The sequence below is a fragment of the Mustela erminea genome, chromosome 16, assembly GCF_009829155.1.
Source record: "Mustela erminea isolate mMusErm1 chromosome 16, mMusErm1.Pri, whole genome shotgun sequence".
In the NCBI taxonomy this organism is placed as follows: Eukaryota; Metazoa; Chordata; class Mammalia; order Carnivora; family Mustelidae; genus Mustela; species Mustela erminea.
The window spans coordinates 18,858,089-18,881,345 of NC_045629.1; the positions used below are offsets into that span (position 1 = coordinate 18,858,089).

General features: G+C 36.3%; 1 protein-coding gene, 1 long non-coding RNA gene and 1 other non-coding gene across 5 annotated transcripts in view; 1 reads left to right on the forward strand and 2 right to left on the reverse strand.

Annotated features, from left to right (window-relative positions):
- The window catches only part of PPP1R42 (protein phosphatase 1 regulatory subunit 42), a 59,103-nt gene extending 41,390 nt beyond the window's left edge, over window positions 1-17,713 (reverse strand). Inside the window, exons 1-5 of one of the 3 annotated variants that reach the window (XM_032315601.1) lie at window positions 17,535-17,711; window positions 11,611-11,827; window positions 7,956-8,122; window positions 6,324-6,462; window positions 2,899-3,015 (exon numbers count right to left, since the gene is read on the reverse strand). In XM_032315601.1, the coding sequence (XP_032171492.1) occupies window positions 2,899-3,015; window positions 6,324-6,462; window positions 7,956-8,122; window positions 11,611-11,739 (552 nt within the window). In that variant the 5' untranslated portion in view covers window positions 11,740-11,827; window positions 17,535-17,711. Of the gene's footprint in view, window positions 1-2,898; window positions 3,016-6,323; window positions 6,463-7,955; window positions 8,123-11,610; window positions 11,828-17,529 lie in introns of all 3 variants that reach the window. The other 2 variants (XM_032315602.1, XM_032315604.1) reach the window with 2 other exon arrangements.
- The window catches only part of LOC116574794, a 63,834-nt gene extending 42,457 nt beyond the window's left edge, over window positions 1-21,377 (forward strand). Inside the window, exon 3 of the long non-coding RNA XR_004279487.1 lies at window positions 21,144-21,377. This is a non-coding gene — a long non-coding RNA (uncharacterized LOC116574794). The remainder of the gene's footprint in view (window positions 1-21,143) is intronic.
- LOC116575610 lies at window positions 12,482-12,611 on the reverse strand. The gene has a single exon (XR_004279867.1). It is a non-coding gene; the product is annotated as a small nucleolar RNA SNORA51 (small nucleolar RNA).
- Window positions 21,378-23,257: the final 1,880 nt, after the last annotated feature.

Below are 23,257 nucleotides of genomic sequence, written 5' to 3' on the forward strand. Positions count from 1 at the left end.
CCAGGGACTCGATCCTAGGATCCCAGGATCATGACCTGAGCCAACAGCAGTTGCACCATCCAGGCGCCCCCTTGCAACCTATTCATCACATAACTGATAATCTTCTAAAAATATAATCCTTTTAGTGACTTTCTATTACATTTAGAATAAAATTCACGACTATGGCTTAAAAGATCTTTATGATCTGACCCCTATCATAATCTCACGTTTAACTGTTGCCTCTTCACTCATTCAACAATTATTTATTGAGTACTTACACTGTGTTAGAGACTGAGCTAGGCACAGGGATGCTTATCACAGTAAACTGGCCTCTTTTTTGTTCCTCGGATACTCAGAATCTTTAAATATTCTGTTCCCTATGATTGGTATGTTCTTTTCTTAGCTCTTTGCACAGTTTGTTCTTTATCACTCTTCAGGTCTCAGCATAAGTGTCATTTCCTCAGAGGAATTTTTTTCATAAACTGATTTAAAATATCTACTGACCCCCTTTCCATTATGTCATCCTATTTAATTTCTTCATAGCCCTTTTCATGATCTTCTCTGCTTATTTATTTTCTGACTGTTCCCTCCCATTTCATTTTAATGTAAGCTCCTTGAGGGTAGAGATGCTGTCTGTCTTGATCATGGTATCCTTGGTGCCTGGAATGTTTTCGGAAAACATAGAGCACTGCCTGGCACATATAATATTATAAATATTTTTAATAGATTAACTTGATGGGGATGGGTTCAGGGAGAACTACACAGAGGAGGTAACATTGAGTTCAGTCTTAAAATATAAGGATTTGTTTATTTAGACTTTTATCATTGGGCTGAATAATCAATAGTAATGAAAGTATTTATTTTGGTTACACATTTTTCCTGATTATGCATTAGTAACATAGCTTAAGAATCACTGTAGTTGAAATAGATTGTTCTTAATGTCATTCAGAAAAACTTCCTTTGGAATCATTTGGAGCCTAGCATTTTTGTCCTGTTACTGAACTTTCATTTTCTGTTCAGAGTTAAAAGCATAATAGAGGAACTCCTGAGTGGCTCAGTTGATTAAGCATCCAAACCTTGATTTCGGCTCAGGTCACGATCTCAGGCTCCATGCTCAGTGCTACATCTTCTTGAGATTCTCTCTCTCCCGCTTCAGCTACCCCTCCTCCCTCTCAGTGTGCTCGTGCTCTCTCTCTCTCTCAATAAATAAGTAAAATCTTTTTTAAAAAACATAATAGCATAAGGCTTTAAGGATAATGACAATAACTGAAATGAATCTTGTTAGTAATTATAATTAACAACTAATCAGATCATTTAAAATACATTTACCACTCATTACCAAGCATTGCATGTAAAAACCTGGCTTACAAAAACATTTGGGAAAAATACTTAAACTGCACTTAAAATTGATGACAATTTGGGAGACTAGAATTCTCCACTTTTCTCTCCCCAGGAAAAGTGAGTTTCTATAACTGGCTGCTCTCTTTCTATTTTCCATGTGATAAATAAGGAATGTTACACACAGCACAAATCTTCTCTACTTAATAAAAACTTAGACTCCAGGCTCTGTCACTTTGATTAGGATCATATGCATGTGTAGTGTATTTCATATAAGGCTGTTGATCTACCACAAAATCATATTCATACAAATACTGTAAATTCATCGAAAAATTAAATAATTTTGATGAATACAAAATGCCCAGTTGGGGGGGGATCTAGAAGAGCAGTCTAAAACTTAAAATATTTTTGAATGTAGACTTTATCCCATGAACTTCTTACATCCTTCTTAATTGTTGTAAGATGCAACAATTAACTGAGTCATGCTTCCTTATTGGAAGCATTCCTTATTTTTATTTTATTTTATCTTATTTATCTATTTATATTTATTTATTCCTTATTTTTATTTTGAATATCCATCCTGATTGTTCAGTGACATTTTAGGTATTTTGGGGAATTTATTTGTAGTATAATATGTGTAATATTTTCATAATTATCTACTGCTTATAGTAGTTATGGGACTAGCCCCGTAATAGGTCTGAATTTGGAAACAAGTCAGGAGAAACTTTTTTAAGGTCATTGGATAGATGTCTGGAAGTAGTTTTGAAAACAAGAGCTCTGTTTATGGGGGGAGAAAGCCCTTCATTGCGCCTATGGCTTCAGGTAAAGAAATTATACCCAGCCCACCCTATTTCCATACCAGAAACTGAGGTCATGGCAGTGGCTCAGCTTACAGATGACTGTTTCCAGGAAGCCTTTTCTAGCCCCAGGCTGAGTTGGTGCTACCACAATACTTATGAAAACAGAATCACAATGTTGTTCTGTTACTTGCTGACTGTGGATTTTTTGAGCCCCAGGACTTTATCCTTCTTTCCTCTGAACTACATAGAATACTACAGTGTCTGACAGACATGTAGGTGCTTAGTACATATTTGAATGAATAAATAATTGAATGGATATGGTATGATAAGATATAACATATCATAAATACAGCTGGCACAAATTAGAATAAGTTCAAGATCCAGATACTTGCTCAAGGAGCAGCAGCCAGGAGAGAGTTCAGATCTAATCATAGTTACTAGAAATTCAGTCATTGGGAGATCAGAGTTAAGTGGTAAGAAATCTGATCTCCAGAGGGAAACATTTGATGGAAAAATAATGCAGAGAGGAAAAGCACATATTTCCTTCTCAGAGAAACCTCTTTCTGTTGGTGAGGAGTGAAGGCATGGGGTATGGAAGAGAAAAACCGGTAAGAGGACAGAATTGTGCAAATACAGTAAGAAGCTGAGATTCATATGCTAGTTTTAGAGTTAATCTAGAATAGTTTTTAAAGTAATAAATTTTATAGATATTTAGAAAAATAATTACTTTTAATTCACAATTTCATGTAAATACTTTAAAATTATTTTTTCTTTACACTACCTTCACATGCAGAAGTTGGTTGTCAGCTGCTATGAGCTGATTAAGATTCTCCAGTATTTCTAAGTCTCTTATGTCATCAATATTATTATTGCTGATATTCAATATAGAGAGGGATTTCTGTAAGAAAAATAAATTAGCATTAATAACTAGTCTAATTAAATGCTGTATATAGTAACCAGAAATCTTAATTTGTGAAAAATGTATCAGTTCAGGCTATTATGCTTTTTAGGCAAGAAAATTAAAAGCCATGGAGATTTTGTTTTTCTGCCATATTTTTTCCAGACATAACTTTAAGGACTTTAGTAATTGTGATATGACTTACTATTTTTGTCTAAAATTCCTTCATAAGTCTGATTTTCCTCTTCTAGAATATAAAAGAAGTTTTTAGAGAAAAGAAGCCAGGAATCAAGAAGCAAAGAAAAAAAAAGTGCCCCAACAAACAAATGATAACAGAGTGTAGAAAAATGGTTATTTCAGTTTAAGCAAATTATCTTTTTGTGTTAAATATCACTAAGATTTGTACTTACATAGGAAGAAATAGTTTTTGTTTATTTTTCTAAGTAGAAAAAATAACTTAGAGATTATCTGGTTTAATTTTTATCTTTATCTCTCTATATAGTTTTCTCTTGACAATCCATATGTTCAGAAGGCACTTAAAATAAAAATTAGCTAATTTACAAGTAGTATGAACATCACTGTTAGTGAGGTCATAAATACACAGTAGAGAAGCACTAAACCAAAGCCATCTTAAAATCTATGGCCTAATAATCCCTACCAAGACTGAGCTGACCCACTAAGCCATCCATAACTAACCTTTAGAGAAAATACTTCTTGATACTTTTTAAGAATTTAAAAAATTATCTTATATTTAGAATTTTAGAATCTGCTCGAATCTATGCAAAAATTTAGCAAGCAAAATGTTTATACTGGTGTTTGTAATAAAACTGGCCATCCTCTTAGAGGGATCAATTTATTTGGGTCAGTGGAGATGAGCTGAGAGGGTAGGAAAGAAACAAGATCACTTCTTTCTTTTCCAATTTAAAGGACAATTTTTCAATTTTTATAAATTCAGTTCACAAACTTTTATTGCCCTCTGTTTCTGGGCCCTCTAAAATAAAGCCAGTGAAATCTATAAACACACAACCATTTTCCTTTTATGTCTCTTGCCCCAGAACTGAAGGTAGCCTATCATAACAAATCCCATTTTGAGAATTAGCAAAAGCCTCCATTGCGCCCCCTGGCTTCTCAACTAATTGTGACACGTTCACCATGTATCTGGGCGTCAGGTCACAGTGGGAGTTTCAAATCTTCCAGATCTGCCTGCTTCTGATGAAGCAGAGCTGTATGTAGTGCAACCTACAATCAAATCAGAATCCAGCGAGAAAACATTTCATCATCATGATTCTCTAGGTTGTTTAAAATTTTCCAAATAATTATGCATGACTCTTTCCTTAGGCTTTTTCTGAATATTTTAAATTTTGAATCATGATAATCACCAAGGCAGAAATTATGAATGAATTGACATCTGGACTAGAACCCAATAATTTACATAACCTTTCCACAACCTTTTTTTGATCCTTAGTACTCTAGAGGCAGGCATTATTATTCCCACTTTATAACTTCTTATCTCTGAGAAATTATGTGAGAAAAGTTCATTTTAACCCTCAAGTAAAAGCTCAACTGTTTGGAACCAGAAGAGACCCCAAATAGCCAGAGGAATGCTGAAAAAGAAAACCAAAGCTGGTGGCATCACAATCCTGGGCTTCAAGCTCTATTACAAAGCTAAATCATCAAGACAGTAAGGGGTACTGATACAAAGACAGATACATAGATTAATGGAACACAATGGAGAACTCAGAAATGGATATGGATCCTCAACTTTATGGTCAACTAATCTTTGACAAAGCGGGAAAGAATATCCAATGGAAAAAGAACAGTCTTTTCAATAAACGGTGCTGAGAAAATTGGACAGCCACATGTAGAAGAATGAAACTGGACAATTTTTTTACACCATACACTAAAACAGACTCAAAATGGATGAAAGACCTAAATGTGAGACAGGAATCCCTCAATATCCTAGAAGAGAACATAAGCAGCAACCTCTGTGACTTTGGCTCCAGCAACTTCTTTCAGGACACATCTCAAAGGCAAGAGAAACAAAAACAACCAAAAAAAAGTTATTAGGACTTCATCAAGATAAAAATCTTTTGCACAGCAAAGGAAACAGTGAATAAAAGGTAACCTACAGACTGGGAAAAGATATTTGCAAGTGACGTATCAGATAAAGAGCTAGTATCCAAGATCTATAAAGAACTTCTCAAATTCGAATCTGTAAGGAACTTTTCAAAAACCAAATAAATGGACAGAAGAAATGGGCAGGAGACATGAACAGACATAGCTCTCATATCTCTGAAGAAGACATACAAATGGCCAACAGACACATGAAAAAAAATGTTCCACATCACTCAGCATTAGAGAAATACAAATCCAAACCACACTTGAGATATTACCTCATACCAGTCAGAATGGCTAAAATTAGTCAGTCAGAAAACAACAAATGTTGATGAGGATGCAGAGAAAGGTACATCCTCTTACACTGTTGGTGGGTATGCAAGCTGGTGCAGCCATTCTGGAAAACAGTATGGAGTTTCCTCAAGAAGTTAAAAAGCTACCTTATGATCCAGCAATTGCACTACTAGGGATACACCCCAAAGATAGAAATGTAGTGACCCCAATGTTCATAGCAGCAATGTCCATAATAGCCAAACAAACTTTGGAGAGAGCCCAGATGTCCATTGAAGACTATATATATAATCTTCATCCATATATATATATATGCACACACACACATACACACACACACACATAGAGATACATATCTATCTATATATTTAGATCTGTATAGATATATACACATACATACATACACAATGGAATATTACTCAGCCTTTGGAGAGAACAAATACCATTTACATTGATGTGGATGGAACTAGAGGGCATTATGCTGAGCAAAATAAGTCAAAACCTATCATAGTTTCACTCATGTAGAAAATAAGAAACAGCACAGAGGATCATAGTGGAAGGGAGGGAAAACTGAATGGGAAGTGATCAGAGAAGGAGAAACAAACTAAGGGTTGCTGGAGGGAAGGGAGTTGGGGGTGTGGATAATTCGGAGATGGGCATCAAGGAGGCACATGATGTGATGAGCATGGGGTGTTATATGCAATTGATAAATTATTGAACACCACATTTGAAACTAATGATGTACTATATGTTGGCCAATTGAATTTAGATTAAAAAATTCTCAACTGGCCATATAAACATACAGAGCATATGTAATGTCCAGATATACCTTTGCTACCTTCCTGTTCCATTATAACTGTTAATAACTATAGTCTTTGTCAGAATACTCAAATTGGCCTTACTGCCAGAGAATGAAGAGTTCGTGGATCAAACAGAAGCTTTTCTCCAAGGGGAAGCCTCTGACTCTCAACATGAAGTTCTCTTAGTCCTTCTAATCCTTCTAAACCTTCTATGACAGCAATGTAATTGCCTCCCAGATACCTGCAAAATAGAAAACAATTTTAAATACACGTTCTGAGAATCATGGTCTGTAAACATGAGAAAAACATAACAATCACTGAGCTGAGTGAAAATTACATATGTGGAAATTTCAGAATCGTCTTTGTAATGAATCAATGAAAGCTTTGTTTATATGATTCTTATACTTAATTTAGTCTAAGAAATAAGTTTATTTTTTTTAAAGTAAGAGAATTGGAATAGTCCTTATTAAATGATCTACCAGTATTACTTTTATATATTAGGTGAAGAATCATCTGGATAGAAGGGTCTTTTTTTTTTTTTTAAGCTTTTTACAATATATTTCAGAGAGAGTGTGAGAAAGAGCATGAGGGGGGTGGAGGGAGAGGGAGAGGTAGACTCCCTGCTGAGCAGGGAGCCCAACACAGGGTTCCATCCCAGGTCCCTGAGATCATGACCTGAGCTGAAGGCAGATGCTGAACCAACTGAGCCACCTAGGCTACCTCCCAGGGTATTAGTTTTAAAAATGGAAGATTTTGGGGCCTAACGCCAGAGACTCTCATTTGGCTATCTAGATCAGAACCCAACAATCTGCATTTTTTAAAAATATTTTATTTACTTATTTGACAGAGAGAGTTCACAAGTAGGCAGAGAGGCAGGCAGAGAGAGAGGGGGGAAGCAGGCTCCCTGCTGAGCAGAGAACCTGACATGGGGCTCGATCCCAGGACCCTGAGATCAGGACCCAAGCCAAAGGCAGAGGCTCAACCCTCTGAGCCACCCAGGAACCCTGCAATCTGCATTTTTTTTTTAATTTTATTTATTCATTTGACACAGAGAGATCACAAGTAGGCAGAGAGGCAGGCAGAGAGAGAGAGAGGAGGAAGCAGGCTCCCCGCGGAGCAGAGAACCCGATGCGGGACTCGATCCCAGGACCCTGAGATCACGACCGGAGCCGAAGGCAGCGGCTTAACCCACTGAGCCACCCAGGCGCCCAATCTGCATTTTTAATTAGCATTTTCTACCCTACTCTCTTCCCATTTTGAGGTTCTTGGCCTACTTTTGAGAAGCACTGGTAATTCTTCCAGTCTGGGAAAAATGAATAAACCAGTCTTCATTGTTGAATTAAAATAATTATACGCAGTAAATGCCTTTTTATAATCAAATCAACAGTTATCAACTCTATGACCCTGCCTCTTTGAGATGTGTGATTCTGAAAGGAGAGCTCATCTGGTTTCCATGGAAACTTTTTTCACCAGTTGAGTCTTTAGGGATGCTTTAGGTATCCTTATAAGTGGTTAAGACAACTCACCCTCCTGCAAAAGAAAAGTGTATCAGGCTTAATGAGACAAATTGCCAAGTATTACATGTGTAACAGTTTATTTTGTACTAATAATACTATAAGAGAATAAAAATTGAGGCCTGTTCCACACAACTGCAGATAATGGAAAGGCCCGCATGCAAACATATTACTGTAATGATTACAAACAATTACATTACTTAAAAATAAAAACACTTACAGTTTTTCCAGTTTCTTTAATGACCTGAGGTTCTCTATACATGAAAGACAATTGTTTTGTAGGTATAAGTGAGTCAGATTTGTAGCGTAATTCAAGTTAGTCATTTGACTAATACGGTTATCATACAAATATAAAACACTAAGATTTTTGCAAGGAGAGAGGTCTTCCTAAAAGAAAACAAAAACAGGTCATACTTAATTTCTCCTGAAAATTTAGAAGTTTGTTTTAAAGAAAGTTCTTTACTTAACCATTCTGCGAGTTTCCTTATGTTTAATATAAAAGAAAAGTATTTCTCTGTTCTTAGCACAGTCAAAACAAGTCTTGAATGATAGTAAAATTAGTTCTAGGTTTTGTATTCTGTAGCTATATCAATAAAATTGTATTGGTTAAGAAAGATTTTCCTAGGGCAAGCAGTTTTCTTTGGAAGCAGTTAGGTTCCTCTGGAAGTTGAAGCATTTAACAAATTATTGTTTTAACATTATAAATCAGGGTTTAAAAAAAAATTTACTTATGTATTTGAGAGAGAATGAGTGACAGCAAGAGAGAGAGCATGAGTGCAGGGGAGGGGTTTAGAGGTGGAGGGAGAAGGAGAAGAAAACTCTCTGCTGAGCATGAGTTAAACTGAGTTAAGCCAGGATGCTTAGCAGACTGAGCCACCCAGGCATTCCTATAAATCAGGTCTTAATCTTTCTCTAAGATTGGAAGTAAACATGTTTGTGATACTGAAAATGGGAAGTCATATAGATAGTCAGGAGCAATAGATTAATAAACTACGATGATGCTATTGAAGGGAATGCTCTTTCACCATTAGATATCCTTTAGTTTCTTTAGCAATGTTTTGTAGATCTCAAAATGAAAACAGTACATTCAATATGACCCAGTATTGTAAAATTATATGAAAACATGCTAGAAAAAAGACTGGAAGGACATCACCTACATGTTAATAGTGGTCTTTTCTGCATGATGGGATTAGGCCAGTTTCTTTTAATATGTATTTCATAGGAATGCACACGAGTTACTTTTTTTTTCTGATTGAAAAATTTTTATTGATAAGTAACTGTTAAGAACATTCATTTCTCTTGACTCTGCTGTCAACTATAATATATTAAAGCAAATTATACTTAAATTATAACATTCAGCAAAGACATTTTTAAAAAAGGCATCCACCGATGATCTAATAAACACAATGTGCTTTCTCACACCAGTTACTTTTGAGATAAGAAAATAATTAAAGGTATATATTTTTTAAGTCTGCCATTTCTTATGTGGTGGTAGAGTCAGCAGTAAGAGATAAAGTGAAGTTATGCTCAAAAGTACCTCAGCTTGGGATGCCTGTCTGGCTCATCTGGAGCCTGAAACTTTTGGCCTTGAAGTTGTAAGTTCGAGCCCCGTATTAGGCATAGAGATTTTTTAAAAAAAATAAAATCTTAAAAAATATCAACTTTTATTAAAAAGATTTTAAAAATATAACCACATCTTGGGAATTGTGTTTACAAGGTATTCTTAGTGTGAATTTTTTTTTAGAGTGAGAGTAAGCATGGGTGCACGTGCATGTGATAGGGTTGGGGGTGGGGGAGAAGGACAGAGGGAAAGCAAGAGAAAGAATCCCAAGCAGACTTCATCCCCAGGCTCCATCCCCCTGACATGGGGCCCAATCTCATGACCCTGAGATCACGACCTGAGCTGAAATTAAGAGTGGGGCACTTAACCAACTCAGCCACCCAGCCACCCAGGTGCCCAACTGAATTATAGTTGACCTTTGAACAACATGGATTTGAACTACATGGGTCCACTTATATACATGGATTCTTTTTCTATATATATTGTACAGTACTGCAACGTATCTTATCTTTCTTATGATTTTCTTTTTTTTTTTTTTTTTTTTTTTTTTTTTTAAGATTTTATTTATTTAATTGACAGACAGAGATCACAAGCAGGCAGAGAGGCAGGCAGAGAGAGAGAGGGAGAGAAAGAGGGAAGCAGGCTTCCTGCGGAGCAGAGAGCCCGATGCGGGGCTCGATCCCAGGACCCTGAGATCATGACCTGAGCCGAAGGCAGCAGCCCAAACCACTGAGCCACCCAGGCGCCCCTCTTATGATTTTCTTAATAACACTTTCTTTTCTCTAGCTTATTTTGTATGTATATAATGCAAGAACTTTCAATTGTGTTGGGTGATAGTGTGTTGGGGAATGTGGTGGGGGTGTTAGAGTCCCTAACTCTGCATAGCTCCAGGGTTAACTGTGCTTTAACTAGTTTGCTTTGCTTCTAAAAAAGATCATCTAAACCAAAGGAGCACTGATTGTGAGGAGACAAAAGAACATTAAATGGAGGCTCTCTGCAAAAGACAAGTCTGTAATGGTATGAAGAAGTAGAGAGTTTTCTGGGCAATTGGATTCATGGGGAGAAGAATCACTAAGAAACTGGAAAGAAGGGACGTCTGGGTGGTTCAGTTAAACGTCTGCCTTTGGCTCCGGTCATGATCCCAGAGTCCTAGGATTGAATCCTACACATCCTCCTGCTTGTGTGCTCTCAGTCTCTCTCTGACAAAAAAATAAAATATAATTAAAAAAAAAAAAAGAAACTGAAAAGAAATACAGAATAGGAACTTGGTAGAATCTCTGAAAAAAAAATTATCTTGATTGAGAGTTGTGCTTGTGGCTTTGGTATTTTTTTCATTCATTTTGATAAACATTTATTAAGCACTTAATATGGGTTAGCCGCTAAATTGGATTGGAGGGGGAGCTTTAGAGTGATGTGAACAAAACAGACATCATCCCCGCCCTCACATATCTTATATTTCTGAGAAAATTTCTCTTGTCTATAGTCTTTAGCATTTTATTTTAGACAACAGAAACCAATACAAATGGCCTAAAAGCGTTATTGCTCCTTTTAAAACTTCCCAAAAGCCAAGAATTAGCTAAACACAGAGAAAATATAGTGTCAGAGTATATTCAAACAAACGTAATCTTGTCTGATATAAATTATAGTATAATCTCCATTTATATAACCAGTTAAATTATGAGTGAAAAAGATTTCACTATTAAAGTTTTGAAATACGGTATTTGCCTAGTTAATTCTTGCTATCTTGTTTTTTTTTTTTTTAAAAAGACAACTCATATTCCAAGGAACTGGAATTATAAAAAGTATTATCTTTGAAACTACTTTCTAACACCCACTTTCTTTTTTCTTTTTTTCTTTTTTTTAAGATTTTATTTATTTATTTGACAGACAGAGATCACAAGTAGGCAGAGAGGCAGAGAGAGAGAGGAGGAAGCAGGCTCCCCGCCGAGCAGAGAGCTCTATCCCAGGACACTGGGATCATGACCTGAGTCCAAGGCAAAGGCTTTAACCCACTGAGCCACCCAGGCACCCCTAACATCCACTTTCAAATCTAGTTTGCTACACTATAGAATATTTCAGGGGGACATATATATATTTAGCACATATATTTAATAATCACGATGGTATATTTTATAGAGACTTAGTTTTAATAATTTTAACATCAAAAGCAAGAAATTAAAGTGAAAACAATATACTAATCAAAACACAGTAAGTATGATCAAAATACAGGTAATAAGGTTGTATTTTCTGACACCTATTTTAAATTTTACATTGTTAATTTTCTAAAAATAGGAAACAATTTCAGAATTCTTACAATCGCATCTATATTTTTGTCTGAAAAATTTATATGAGTTATTTTCTTCAGGTAGCGTGAGGTGGTTTCTTCTTTTCGGGGTTTAAGATTGCTATTTTTGGCTATTAGATCCAAGGTTAGTCGAACCATGATTTCTTCCTGAATCAAACTCTCAGCAGTAGCTCGGTTCTGATATCATCTCAAAAGCAGGTTTAGGTATTGTTTTATGCCCAACTTTCTAAAAATTAAAAAAAAAAAGGAATATTATGTACATGATAATTTAGGAAAAATTATTTTGACGTTTTAATTTTCTTATATAAAACTATTTGATAAGCTACTTTGGAGGCATTTTTAAAGGCACTCAGGTATTTTCTAAATTTATAGACTTAATTGTTTTTAAAACACCAAAATTAATTAAATATACAATGCTCATTCACTTCTACTTTTAAGTCTTTTCCTCTCCCTAGTACTGAGTTGTTACTGTGGGCATCTTTTAAAAGATTTTTTTCCTCTCAAGAAATATTATCTGATGTTCTCATATGAAGAGACTAAGGCCCAGAGATCTGTCTCAAACTACTGAAGGTAGTGGCAGTTGAGAATGCAACCAAGTCTTCTGGCTCCTTTTTCCATAGTACCCATGGTGATCATATTTTCAAAACCCTGAAAACAGAACACATCATGTAAAAACTGTGAGTATGTACATAGGACGATGGTGCAAAATTCTTGAAAATGGAGCTGGCCTTGAAATTTATTATGTTACTACAACTGTAATCCACAAAGAGGCAACATAAGACAGTGTTTTTCAGTCCAGACTGCCTGGTTCAGATTTTGACTCCACTGCCCCCTGGTCAGGCAATCTTGGGCAGGGTAAATCAGTTTTGTTTTTTTCCCCTAGTGTCCCCCCATTCACAGTACAAACCAGGCAAAGGGCCTGGGCTGAGGTATATTTGGTGGGTTTACTCTGCTTTCTCTTTCTGCACATTCCATGTAAAAACATAGCCAGTGGTAAGCATCAGGAGGCTATATTACCTCTGTTTATTATACAATTAGGTTAATAATGGTACCTACTTCCAAGGAATATTATGAAGATTACCTAAGATAATCATGTATAGAATATTCTGCATGGTGTCTGGTACACAGGTCAATAAACGTTTGCTATCACCATTATTATTTTATTGTTTTGTTCACAAGTAAGGTGAATACTATCTATTTCACTGTTTCACCTGGAATACATTAGGGTTATTAAATAAGGGGAACATACTATTAATAAAATTAATTAATTAATAAAATATTGCTTTATGTAAGAGATCCATATGTGGTCCATAGGTTTAAAGTAACCCATTTTTTTCAATCATCCTGGAAGCATAACTATTTAAGTGATAAATATCCCAGTTTTGTAAAATTTATTATATTTTTAAAGTACAGTTTAAAATTGAGTGATATTATTCTCATATATCTGGAATTTCACCAACCAAACACCTCAGTTTGCATCATATTCTGGACAGGAAACCAATGCATCAGAAGAAAAATGAATTTAGTAAAAGATGGCCTCCAATTTGTATTCTCATACATTGACATATAACTAACTACACAGGCTATATTATATAAAATGCCCACAATAAAATATTCAAAAATATGGACTGTAACCATATACACTTCAGAATGCAAAATGTAATCTATAGAATAAAATTGATAAATCTTTGTAAATTTTTGAAATTTGCATGAATTCATTTTACAACCAAAATTTAAATTATTGTTTACAGATCAAATTTCAAACATGAAAATAATATTCTGTACAAAGTTTCTAATTAAGTAAAAAAACCTATTTTTAATATTGCCTGAAAAATCATTCATAATGAAAGCGTAAAGAATAACACCACAATCATGAACCTATAGTCCACCTTAAAATATAAAACATTATAGATACATTTGGGGGGCAATTGGGTGGCTCAGTGGGTTAAGCCTCTGCCTTCAGCTCAGGTCATGATCTCAGGGTCCTGGGATTGAGCTCCGCCTCGGACTCCCTGCTCAGTGGGGAGACTGCTCCCCATTCCCCGCCGACCCCCGCCCACCTGCCTCTCTGCCTACTTGTGATCTCTGTCAAATAAAAAGAAAAAAAAACCATTTGGAACCCTTCTATACCTTTCTACCTATTCTCTTTTTAGAGTTTAGTGTTAGATGTCTCATTTTTAGAGTTTAGAGTTATATTCATGTCTTTATACTTTTACTACAGATGTATGTATATTTAAACAATATATAGTACTTTTTAAAATGTATTTTTACAGTCATAAATGGCACTACTCTGATTCCAGCTTTCTATTTTGCTTAATGTTTTGTTTGTGAGAATCATCAGAGTTGATATGTGTAGCTCTAGAATATTTGTATCACTGTGTAACTTTTTTTTTTTTTAAGATTTTATTTATTTGTTTGACAGACAGAGATCACAAGTAGGCAGAGAGAGAGGGGGAAGGAGGCTCCCTCCTGAGCAGAGAGCCTGATGGGGGCTCAATCCCAGGACCCTGGGATCATGACCTGAGCTGAAGGCAGAGGCTTTAACCCACTGAGCTACCCAGGCGCCCCTTGCTGTGTAACATTCTATTGTAAGGAATTTATTTCCTACAATGATAGATCTTTAGGTGTTCTTCTTTTGCAGTGTTGCTTTTATGATTCTTATATACATGTCATTTTTAACACACGTCCAAGAGTTTCTTTAGCGTTTAAAACTGGGAGTGGCTATTTCTGGGTTGGACATTTTCAATTTTGCTTTTAATTGCCAAACTGTTCTCCAAATGAGTTTTACCAGTGCAGTTAAGAGAGTTCTTTCTTCTTTACAATACATTCTGTACCAGTGTCAGCACTTAATATTGGCTGTCTTTTTGCTAATCTGATGGGTGTGAAGTGATAGCTCATTATTTCTGTTTTTCTCAGATCTTTTTTATAAGTAAAAATAAAGCAAAAAAGGGATTTGAAAACAGCCAGGTCAGTATTCTCATCTCCTCCTTGTGTTTTAATTTGTATTCTATAATTACTAGAGATTGAGGGTCTTTTCCTGTTTGTCACCATGTGGAGTTCATTTTCTGTTAATTGTGGTTTCTTATATTTTGTCCATTTTTCCTAATGGGTTGTGTTTTTATAAGTAATTTTTAGATACACTGTATTTTTTTCAGATACCAGTATTTCTTTGATTATATATGTAGCAAATATCTATTCCCCGATTAAACTTTGTCTTTTCTCCTTTTTTCCCCAGTTTATGTTTAATGGCATTTTCTAAAAAAAAATAAGCTGTAAATTTTTAATGTGGTTAAATGTATCATTTTTTTTGCTCGTTTTATGCTTTTTGTGGCTTATTTAGTAATTCCTTTGCCACCCACATTTTAAGAGAAAGACCACTTTTTTTCTTTTTCTTGTAGACATGTTTAGGTTTTGCTTTGCCCATTTTGTCTGCATTGCTGTGATCAGAAGCAGCAATCAGTGGTCAGAGGACAGATCCTTGATGTTTGGTGGCTAGTGTGCTTTTGCCCATTTTGGCTTCTGCAAGCTGTGTGTAAGGTGCTCCAGAAACCCCTGTGTAACTTCTTGCTATGGGTTTGGGGGTAAGGGATTAGTTGCTGTAGAGGTGAGATTGACCAAAGTTTATTGAGGTTTATGGTCTAATTCTTCCCCTGGAAGTTGTAAGCCTTCAGTAGATACCAGGTTCTAAAATATTTACACCAGATTCTATCAGTGCATTTGTTGTGTAGGTGGAGAAACAGATGCATCCTACTCAGCCATATTCCCAGAATCCTCTCTTCCTTTTTTTTAAAACATTTAAAAAAATATTTATTTTAAAAGATTTTATTTTATTTGACAGAGAGAGACCCAGCGAAAGAGGGAACACAAGCAGGGGGAGTGGGAGAGGGAGAAGCAGACCCCACTCTGAGCAGGGAGGGAGCCTACCTGGGGCTCATTCCCATGATCCTGGGATCATAACCTGAGCTTTAGGCAGATGCTCAATGAATAAGTCACCCAGGCACCCCGAATCCTTTCCTCTTTAACCCTTTCATACACATTTTAAAATCAAAATGGTAAATTCTCACGTTCCATGAAAAATCCTGTCAGGATTTTGTTAGGAATTGCATTGAATTTATAAACAATTTGTGAAGCACTAATATTGAGTCTTCTTTTCCATCACTGTGGTATGCCTCTCTAATTTAGGCGTGCTGCTTTAATGATTTTCAATAGTTTCACAGTTTTCTTGTAATTAAGACCATGCATAATTTTTTTGTCATTTTTAAGGATCATATCTTTGTTGATATTGCAAGTGACAGTTTTTTTTAGGAATTACATTCTCTGGAGCTAGTATGTAGAAATGCAATATTTAAAAAAAAATATTTGAAATACTTAAAATATTTTAAAAATGTGATTTCTTTAATTTTAGAACTTTTTCTGGAAATTTCAAATATCGTTTTTACACTGATAACTGTAGTGAAAATGCACATCTTAAAGTGGTTATATACCCCAGGCTTTCTTTCTTACAGCTGAGGCAGGAAACTGTTGTACAGGTGACCATGCACAAGCAACCCTGTGCTATAAAGGAGGTGATGCCCTATGGGGTAATTTTTATCTGTGGGGGACAGAAGTTACAAATTATTTTTTCTGCCTTCTTTTCCCTGTGGACTTTCAGAAGACACAGCCATTTCAAAGGTCTCACTGAAGACAGCTCTGGTCTTCAGGGTTATATACTGGGCTATATTTGTCCTCCTTCCATCTCTCTCTCATTCCTTTTTTCCTTCTCTCTTGCTTCCCTGAGATTATAACCCCCCCAAAAAGTGTTATCATATGAGTCTTTGCTTCAGGCTCTGTTTTCTAAACTGGGCTAAAACGGATAAATTTTGTATCATCTAAATCCTCATGAATGACCTTGTTATAAATGGATTTTGTCTGTGGGTTCCAGTACACAAGCTGGTGTTTGTATAGAAATTAATTAAATTGTCTCAGGTAATTAGAAAAGCAAAGGGGCAATGGACCTCATCAACGAACTATAGGAAAACTTTCTAGGGGCTTGAATATGGAAAGGGAGATAACTGAATCAACCCATAACACACAATAATATAGACTTCATTCAAAAGAATCTGCATTGTACCGGTCAAATCCAGAGAGGATTTAGTTTCATCAGAACACCACTATTCATCTTGTTAATGTAAGATTAATTTGAACTTTATTGGTATTGTAGTTTGCTTTAGAGATACTATAAGCTTCAGGTATTTAAATGGAACCTAGTTAGGGTTTGGACGCATTTTAGAACATTATAATAAAAATAATTATGTCAACACTTGTGGGGTGTCCTTGCTTTTCTTTAAAAAGAGGTTCATTATTTTCTAAAGTTTGAGAAACAGCTTTTTCATAATTTTTCATTACTAGATACCGGTTATTTCGGGATTCCTCCTGCCTAGGATATCTCTTATCTCTCCGGATTGCCAGTGGGGGACAGCTTAGAGCTGCTTTACCAGCTCTGAGAATCCATTTTAGTGGACGCTTTGCCTTAATTTATCTCTTGGGGTTCCCACAGGCTACAGGCAGTGGATGTTTCCGAATTTAGTTTGAATATTTCCCTTAGCGAGCCTCAGGCTCACTGGCTTCCCAATGCTCTACATCGCCAGGCTCCCAGGTTTTCCTTTTCAAACTCATATTCGTTTCACAGATCCCGCTCCCTCAGCCCGGCGCCCACCTCTCTAGCCGTGTCTCCCTCCTCTTGAGCTGTTTCCCACCCTTGCCTGATTCTAGCTATTTGTTAAAATACAAAAACGTCCAGACTGATTTTCTGTAAATTCTAGATGTCTAGAGATAAGGCTTAGGGTTTTTCATTTTAACCAGTGACCCAAGAAAGTCTTAATGGCAGGCAAGTTTGAGAAACGTAGCTCTAGGGTTTCCTTAGTCCCCATGCCTCTTCCCTGTAGGCACCTCACCACTTGCCGGACGAGCCGAGTCTGGAAGTCGTCTGTAAAATTTCTTAGGCGCCAGGTTCCTCAGCAGCCCTGGTGTGGTTGCCTGGTGACCAGACGCTTTTGCCCGGGCCGCGGTTTCCGGGCAATCTCGCGATGTCTCCGGAAGCCCCTCTGCTGTGGCCTGGCGCGGGGTCACTGTGACGCGGCGGCGGGACGTTAGACGGGGTCCGGGTGAAGCCACTTAGCTTGGCGAAGCCGTGAAGCCTCGGCCGTATTAGCGGTTTAGTGAGCCAAACAGCAGCCTGAACAGTTTTTGTCAGGGCACAATCTCCCCCTACCGGATTATCCTTCTGTCAGTTTTGAATGATTCCTTGCCCAATAACCACCTTTACCCAGTAGCAGGAGGAGGACATTGTCTGAATCAAAGTACAGTCCATTCTTAACTCTTTCCTCGGGTAACATCCAAAGTCCTTAGGGTAACATTCCAGTTCTTTCATCATGATCAGCTTCACTGCTTGCTTTTTGCCCGGCTATTCTCCAGTATTCCAATCTGACAATTGGCCCAGTATGCCCTGTTTAAATTTCCCCTCTCCTCATGGCTTCTCAAAGCAGCAATAGGACACACCTTTATTTCCTCAATTCTTTATTTCCCTTTTGAGTTTCAAGGACCCAGCTTGAAATTAGCACATCCTTTTTGAAGGTTTCCTATGTACTCAGTCTTGTTAAGTGCTGTTCTTCTCTGCCCCCCAAACAACTAGGATATATTAAATCCTTTAGCATAGCACTTAACACATTACTATGTATCTGTTAGCCATTTTCTGCAATAAGGTGGTAAATTCTTTGAGGGCAAGGATTATGTCTTTAACTTCTCTATTCTCCGGACCTAGCAAAGTGTTTTATACATTAGCAGTCACTTCAAAATGTTTGTAAAACAAGTAATATATAAATGAAGGAGACCAACAATAGAGCAAGGAACAGACATTTACATTGGGAAGACTGGACCTCATTAAGGATATGGTGAATTGAGCAATCTGGATGTAAGGGACAGTACAACCTGGAGAACAGTAACAGTTGTGATCTTAGTGGGAAAGGGAGGGAGGGGGAGGGGGAGACAGTAAAGGATGGGGGTAGGTCTGGGAAACAATGGAAAGTTGTCATTGCTATTCCTTGAGCAAAGAAACATCAGAACAGAAAACTGTTAGAGTTGCAAGGGAACTTAGAGCCCATGTGACAGTCCAACTTGTCATTTTGCAAATAAGGAAACTTCCAGACCTAGAGGAAGGAAAGAAATATGTGAAGGTCCCATCTGAGGTGACAGAGAAAAATATCCCCTTGAGCTTCTGATTTCAGGCTCAAGTCCCCTTTCCTTATGCCTCATTGACTGTTACAGTAAGAGTAGCTTAGAAGGAAAGATAAGGGGATACAGACAAATGAACCCTTACCCCATTCAGAACACTGTTGCTAAAATCCAGTTGTGAGGGAATTTTGGCCTGGATTAGGTTGAAGGCAAAGGAAGTGTCAAGGACTGAACAAATTTAGGAGGCATCTTGAAACACTGTTTAATAGAGATCGATAGGATAAAAAGGGAGGAAGAAGTTGGAAGATAATTCCTGGATGTTGGCTAGGATAAAGAAATGATAGGGGAGAAAGAGGAAAGGTGGCAAGTAAGTTGAAGTGAAGTGGATGAGTTTGGTTTATAGCTGTTAAGTGTAGAGTGAGATAGGCTTAATAGTTTCCAGGATAGACGTAACCATTGAAACCATGCAGTCATAATGATAGTGTGGGAAAAACTAGAGAAAAGAGATGTTGAAAGTCAATAACTATGCCAACTAGTTTGGATAGAAGAGGGAAGCAAAGTTAATTATCATGTCAGAGACAGAGTCATCAGAGGTGATATTTGTTCAGAGAACAAATAATAATAGAACCTAGTAAGTTAGATTCGGATACTAGGCAAAGAGTTTGAAGAGGAGGAATACCTACAGAATAAAAGGCTATAGAAGAATACAAGAAAGTAAAGAATGATTAAAATAATATGACTAAAGGGGTGCCTGGGTGGCTCAGTGGGTTAAAGTCACTGCCTTCTGCTCAGGTCATGATCCCAGGGTCCTGGGAATTGAGCCCTGCATCAGGTTCTCTGCTCAGCAGGGAGCCTGCTTCCCTTCCTCTTGCTCTGCTTGCCTCTCTGCCTACTTGTGATCTCCGTCAAAGAAATAAATAAAATCTTTAAAATAATATGACTAAAGTACTAAGGCACAAATCAGATGCCCTTTTTACTTGTGTTGTAGGTCATTCATTTGGGAACAGCTTTATTAATGTAAGCAGGGCTGTTCTGTGTTCTGGGTTGCTCTCACTTAACTTGCTGCTAAGATTACTTTGCTGGAAGCATGTTTGACAATACTTGATTGAAAATCAGTTGCTCTGTTAATCATTGTTTTGTAACAATTACACATATCATTATAAAAATGTATGATCTCATTTGTCATAAAATTATGTACACATTTAAATGTCTAAAAGGATATATATCTACATCTATTCATGTAAGGATTTAGATGTAGATATATACCTCTATACCAAAAAAAGTAATAGTGGTTATTTCTTGACCACAGTCTTGAGAGACTGTTTCTTTCTCTCTCTCTTTTTTATTTTTTCCAGTAATCAGGGTTTTAAAAAATGATAAAATTATTATACTAAAAGTTCATTTTAGATTCTGATCTTCATGGAATTGAAAATATCTTTGTGACTGCTGGTATTTAATTAATTAATCTTTTTGGAAATCACCAAATTACTAATGAGTTTTTTTAATGCAACAAGTTAAGCTTAAGGCAAAGTATTTTCTCATTAAGATGTGAAATATAATTCCTGTCTAGTGGCACACAGTGTTAAACAATCATCTGTGTATTTTCCAATGTGGCAGAAATTTGGCAGACTATAAGAAATACTTGTCTTCAGTGACACTTTTGTAAGTTCAGTGTAAAGTACTCTAAGATTTACACTCTGACAGATGCTGGTAAATTTGTATTGTAAAAAAAAAATGTGAAGTCTTGAGAGTCATTTTAAAAGGTACTCTTGGAAGACTAGTGCTACAAACGCACATTTTAAAACGTCTCCCCTCGAGTTTCCAAGTAACTTTAGACAGAAACACGCTTTTTGTTTCATATATTGTTCTATCTTTGTCAATTAAATGTATATATTTCCCAACATCCTAGAGTACATATCATATAGCCCTTTGTGAGGCCCTAAGCAGACATTTTAATGATTAGTTACTTTCATTAAGAAACCAACAAATTAAAGGGCCTGGACATGTATATCATCATATAACTTTGTACAGAAAAATGAGCAGTTATTGGAGTTAATTCTTTTTTTTTTTTGTCTTGACCTTATAGATTGGTAAATATTAGTGAGTATGGTAAGCAGACTTCTAAGATGGCCTCAGGGATCTTATATCCTGGTATTCGTGCCCTTGTGTGATCCCTTCTCCTTGAGTGTGGACTGGATGTAGTGACATTTTCTAACCAATAAAACAAAGCAGTTGATGAAACATCATTTCTGCAATTAAGTCACAAAATATCATGACTTCTGTCTTGCTAGAAGACTCTCTTTATTGCATTTTTGGCTTACACTCTTTTATAGAGCAAACTGTTGCTTAGGAGAGCCCTACCTGGCAAGGAGCTGAAGATGGCCTCTAGCCAACAGCCAATGAGGAACTGAGACCTACTGTTGAAGCTTGGGGTCAATCCTGCTCTAGTTGAGCTTTAAGATGAAACCTCATCTCTGGCCAATACCTTAATTATAGCCTTGTGAGATAACTTGAGAGGACCCAAATTCCTGATCCATGAAATCTGTGAAATAATAAATATATATTGTTTTAAGCCACTAAGTTTTTGCATAATTTGTTAATACAACAATAAATTATACAGGAAACAATGGAAAATTCCCTTAAGGAGGGAAATTGTGCTTAGAAATTTGGGGCATTATTCCCATTTTCATAGGATATTTAGAGAGGAAGCTCAGAGAAAATAAAGTGACTATAGGAAGTTTTAGCTTAGCTAGAATGAAAACTTTCTTAGCAAATATACATTTATAGAAGCTGCAGTTGTAGAATCAGTACAAAGGAAACTCTTTGTTTATGGATGAGGGAGTTTCCATTCAAGGTACCACTCCTGATTTCTGTAACCTGGTGATGATCATTTAACTGAGAGCTTCATGACTTTCTAACACCATGTTTATACAATATGGACACCAATAATAAATAGTATTTTAAAAACATAGTAACTGCTTTTTTAAATAATTGGCTTCTGTCATTTATTATATAATATATTCTATGAATGTAAATGCTTATTACATAGGTTATATATAAAACAATCCAAGGTATTTCTCCTTATTTCCAGACCTATGCATCCACATTGCTGCTAGACATTCATTTCACCTGGAGATGAATGTCTTAGAGTCAACTAAAACTGATATTGTCAGAAATGAACCCAGTTCCATTCTGTACAAATCTGATCATTCTCCTCCATTTTCTGTCTAGGAAACAGCCAATGAGGAAGTCGGTCCTACTCACAATCCACCATACTACCCAAAATAGAGCCTGGGAACTATTCCCAGTATTGCCTCACATACTAGTAGTACTCACACAATCCCTCATCATATTAAGTCACCTTAATCTCAAAAATTACTTTCAAATCCAACTGTCACTCCATTGCCCCTTCATACCTAAGAGTGGATGTGAAAGGACTATGTTAAGTTCTGTTTTATTTTTTAACTTCTATTAATTTTTATACACAAAGACTTTTTCTCAAGTTCTATTTTTTAAAGTTCTAGTATGTTCAATATATAAAATATCTTTTCTAAAGTGGTTCATTTTCATCCTCCACTAGATGGTCAAATTGTAATAAATATAACATATATGAGATGTGACTATAAATTAAGGGATCTAAGCTGAAAATCATTAAAGTCACATATCACAAAGTTCATATATCTTACATTAAACTATTTTCTGAAGAATAGTTTTGTAAACATTGCCACTGCTGGTCTTATTTAAGTTTTGTTCTATATTTCTGAAACATCTACAATCTTCAGAGTCTAACACTTTAGTTTGAGTCTTTTAGAAAGCATTAATAAGAAAGGGACTTAATTTTATATATATTTATTTATTTATTATTTTTTTAAAAGATTTTATTTATTTGACAGGCAGAGATCACAAGTAGGCAGAGAGGCAGGCAGAGAGAGAGGAAGGGAAGCAGGCTCCCTGCTGAACAGAGAGCCTGATGTAGGGCTCGATCCAGGACCCTGGGATCGCGACCTGAGACGAAGGCAGAGGCACTGAGCCACCCAGGTACCCCAGAAAGGGACTTAATTTTAGATTAAGTCTAAAATTAGACTTTTTCTAACTGTTTCAGGAACAGTTCATTGTTTATGTTTTAGCAATTTTATTTTTATTTTTAAATTTTATTTATTTATTTATTCATTCATTTATTTAGTTGTTTTAAGAGAGAGCGAGAGGGCATAAGCAGGTGGGGAGGGAGGGAGAGAGAGAATCCCAAGCAGGCTCTATGCCCAACACAGTGCCAGATGTGGGGCTTGACACTCTTCTCCCTGCAGGAGCCATACTTGGGACTCCATCCAATGACCCCAAGATCATTACCTGAACTGACAAATTTTTTAAAAATTGTCTTTTGAATAAGGGGTGAGGAACCTCTGTTTTCTAATATAGATCCAAGACTTTGCTGAAGTTGATCAAGCCA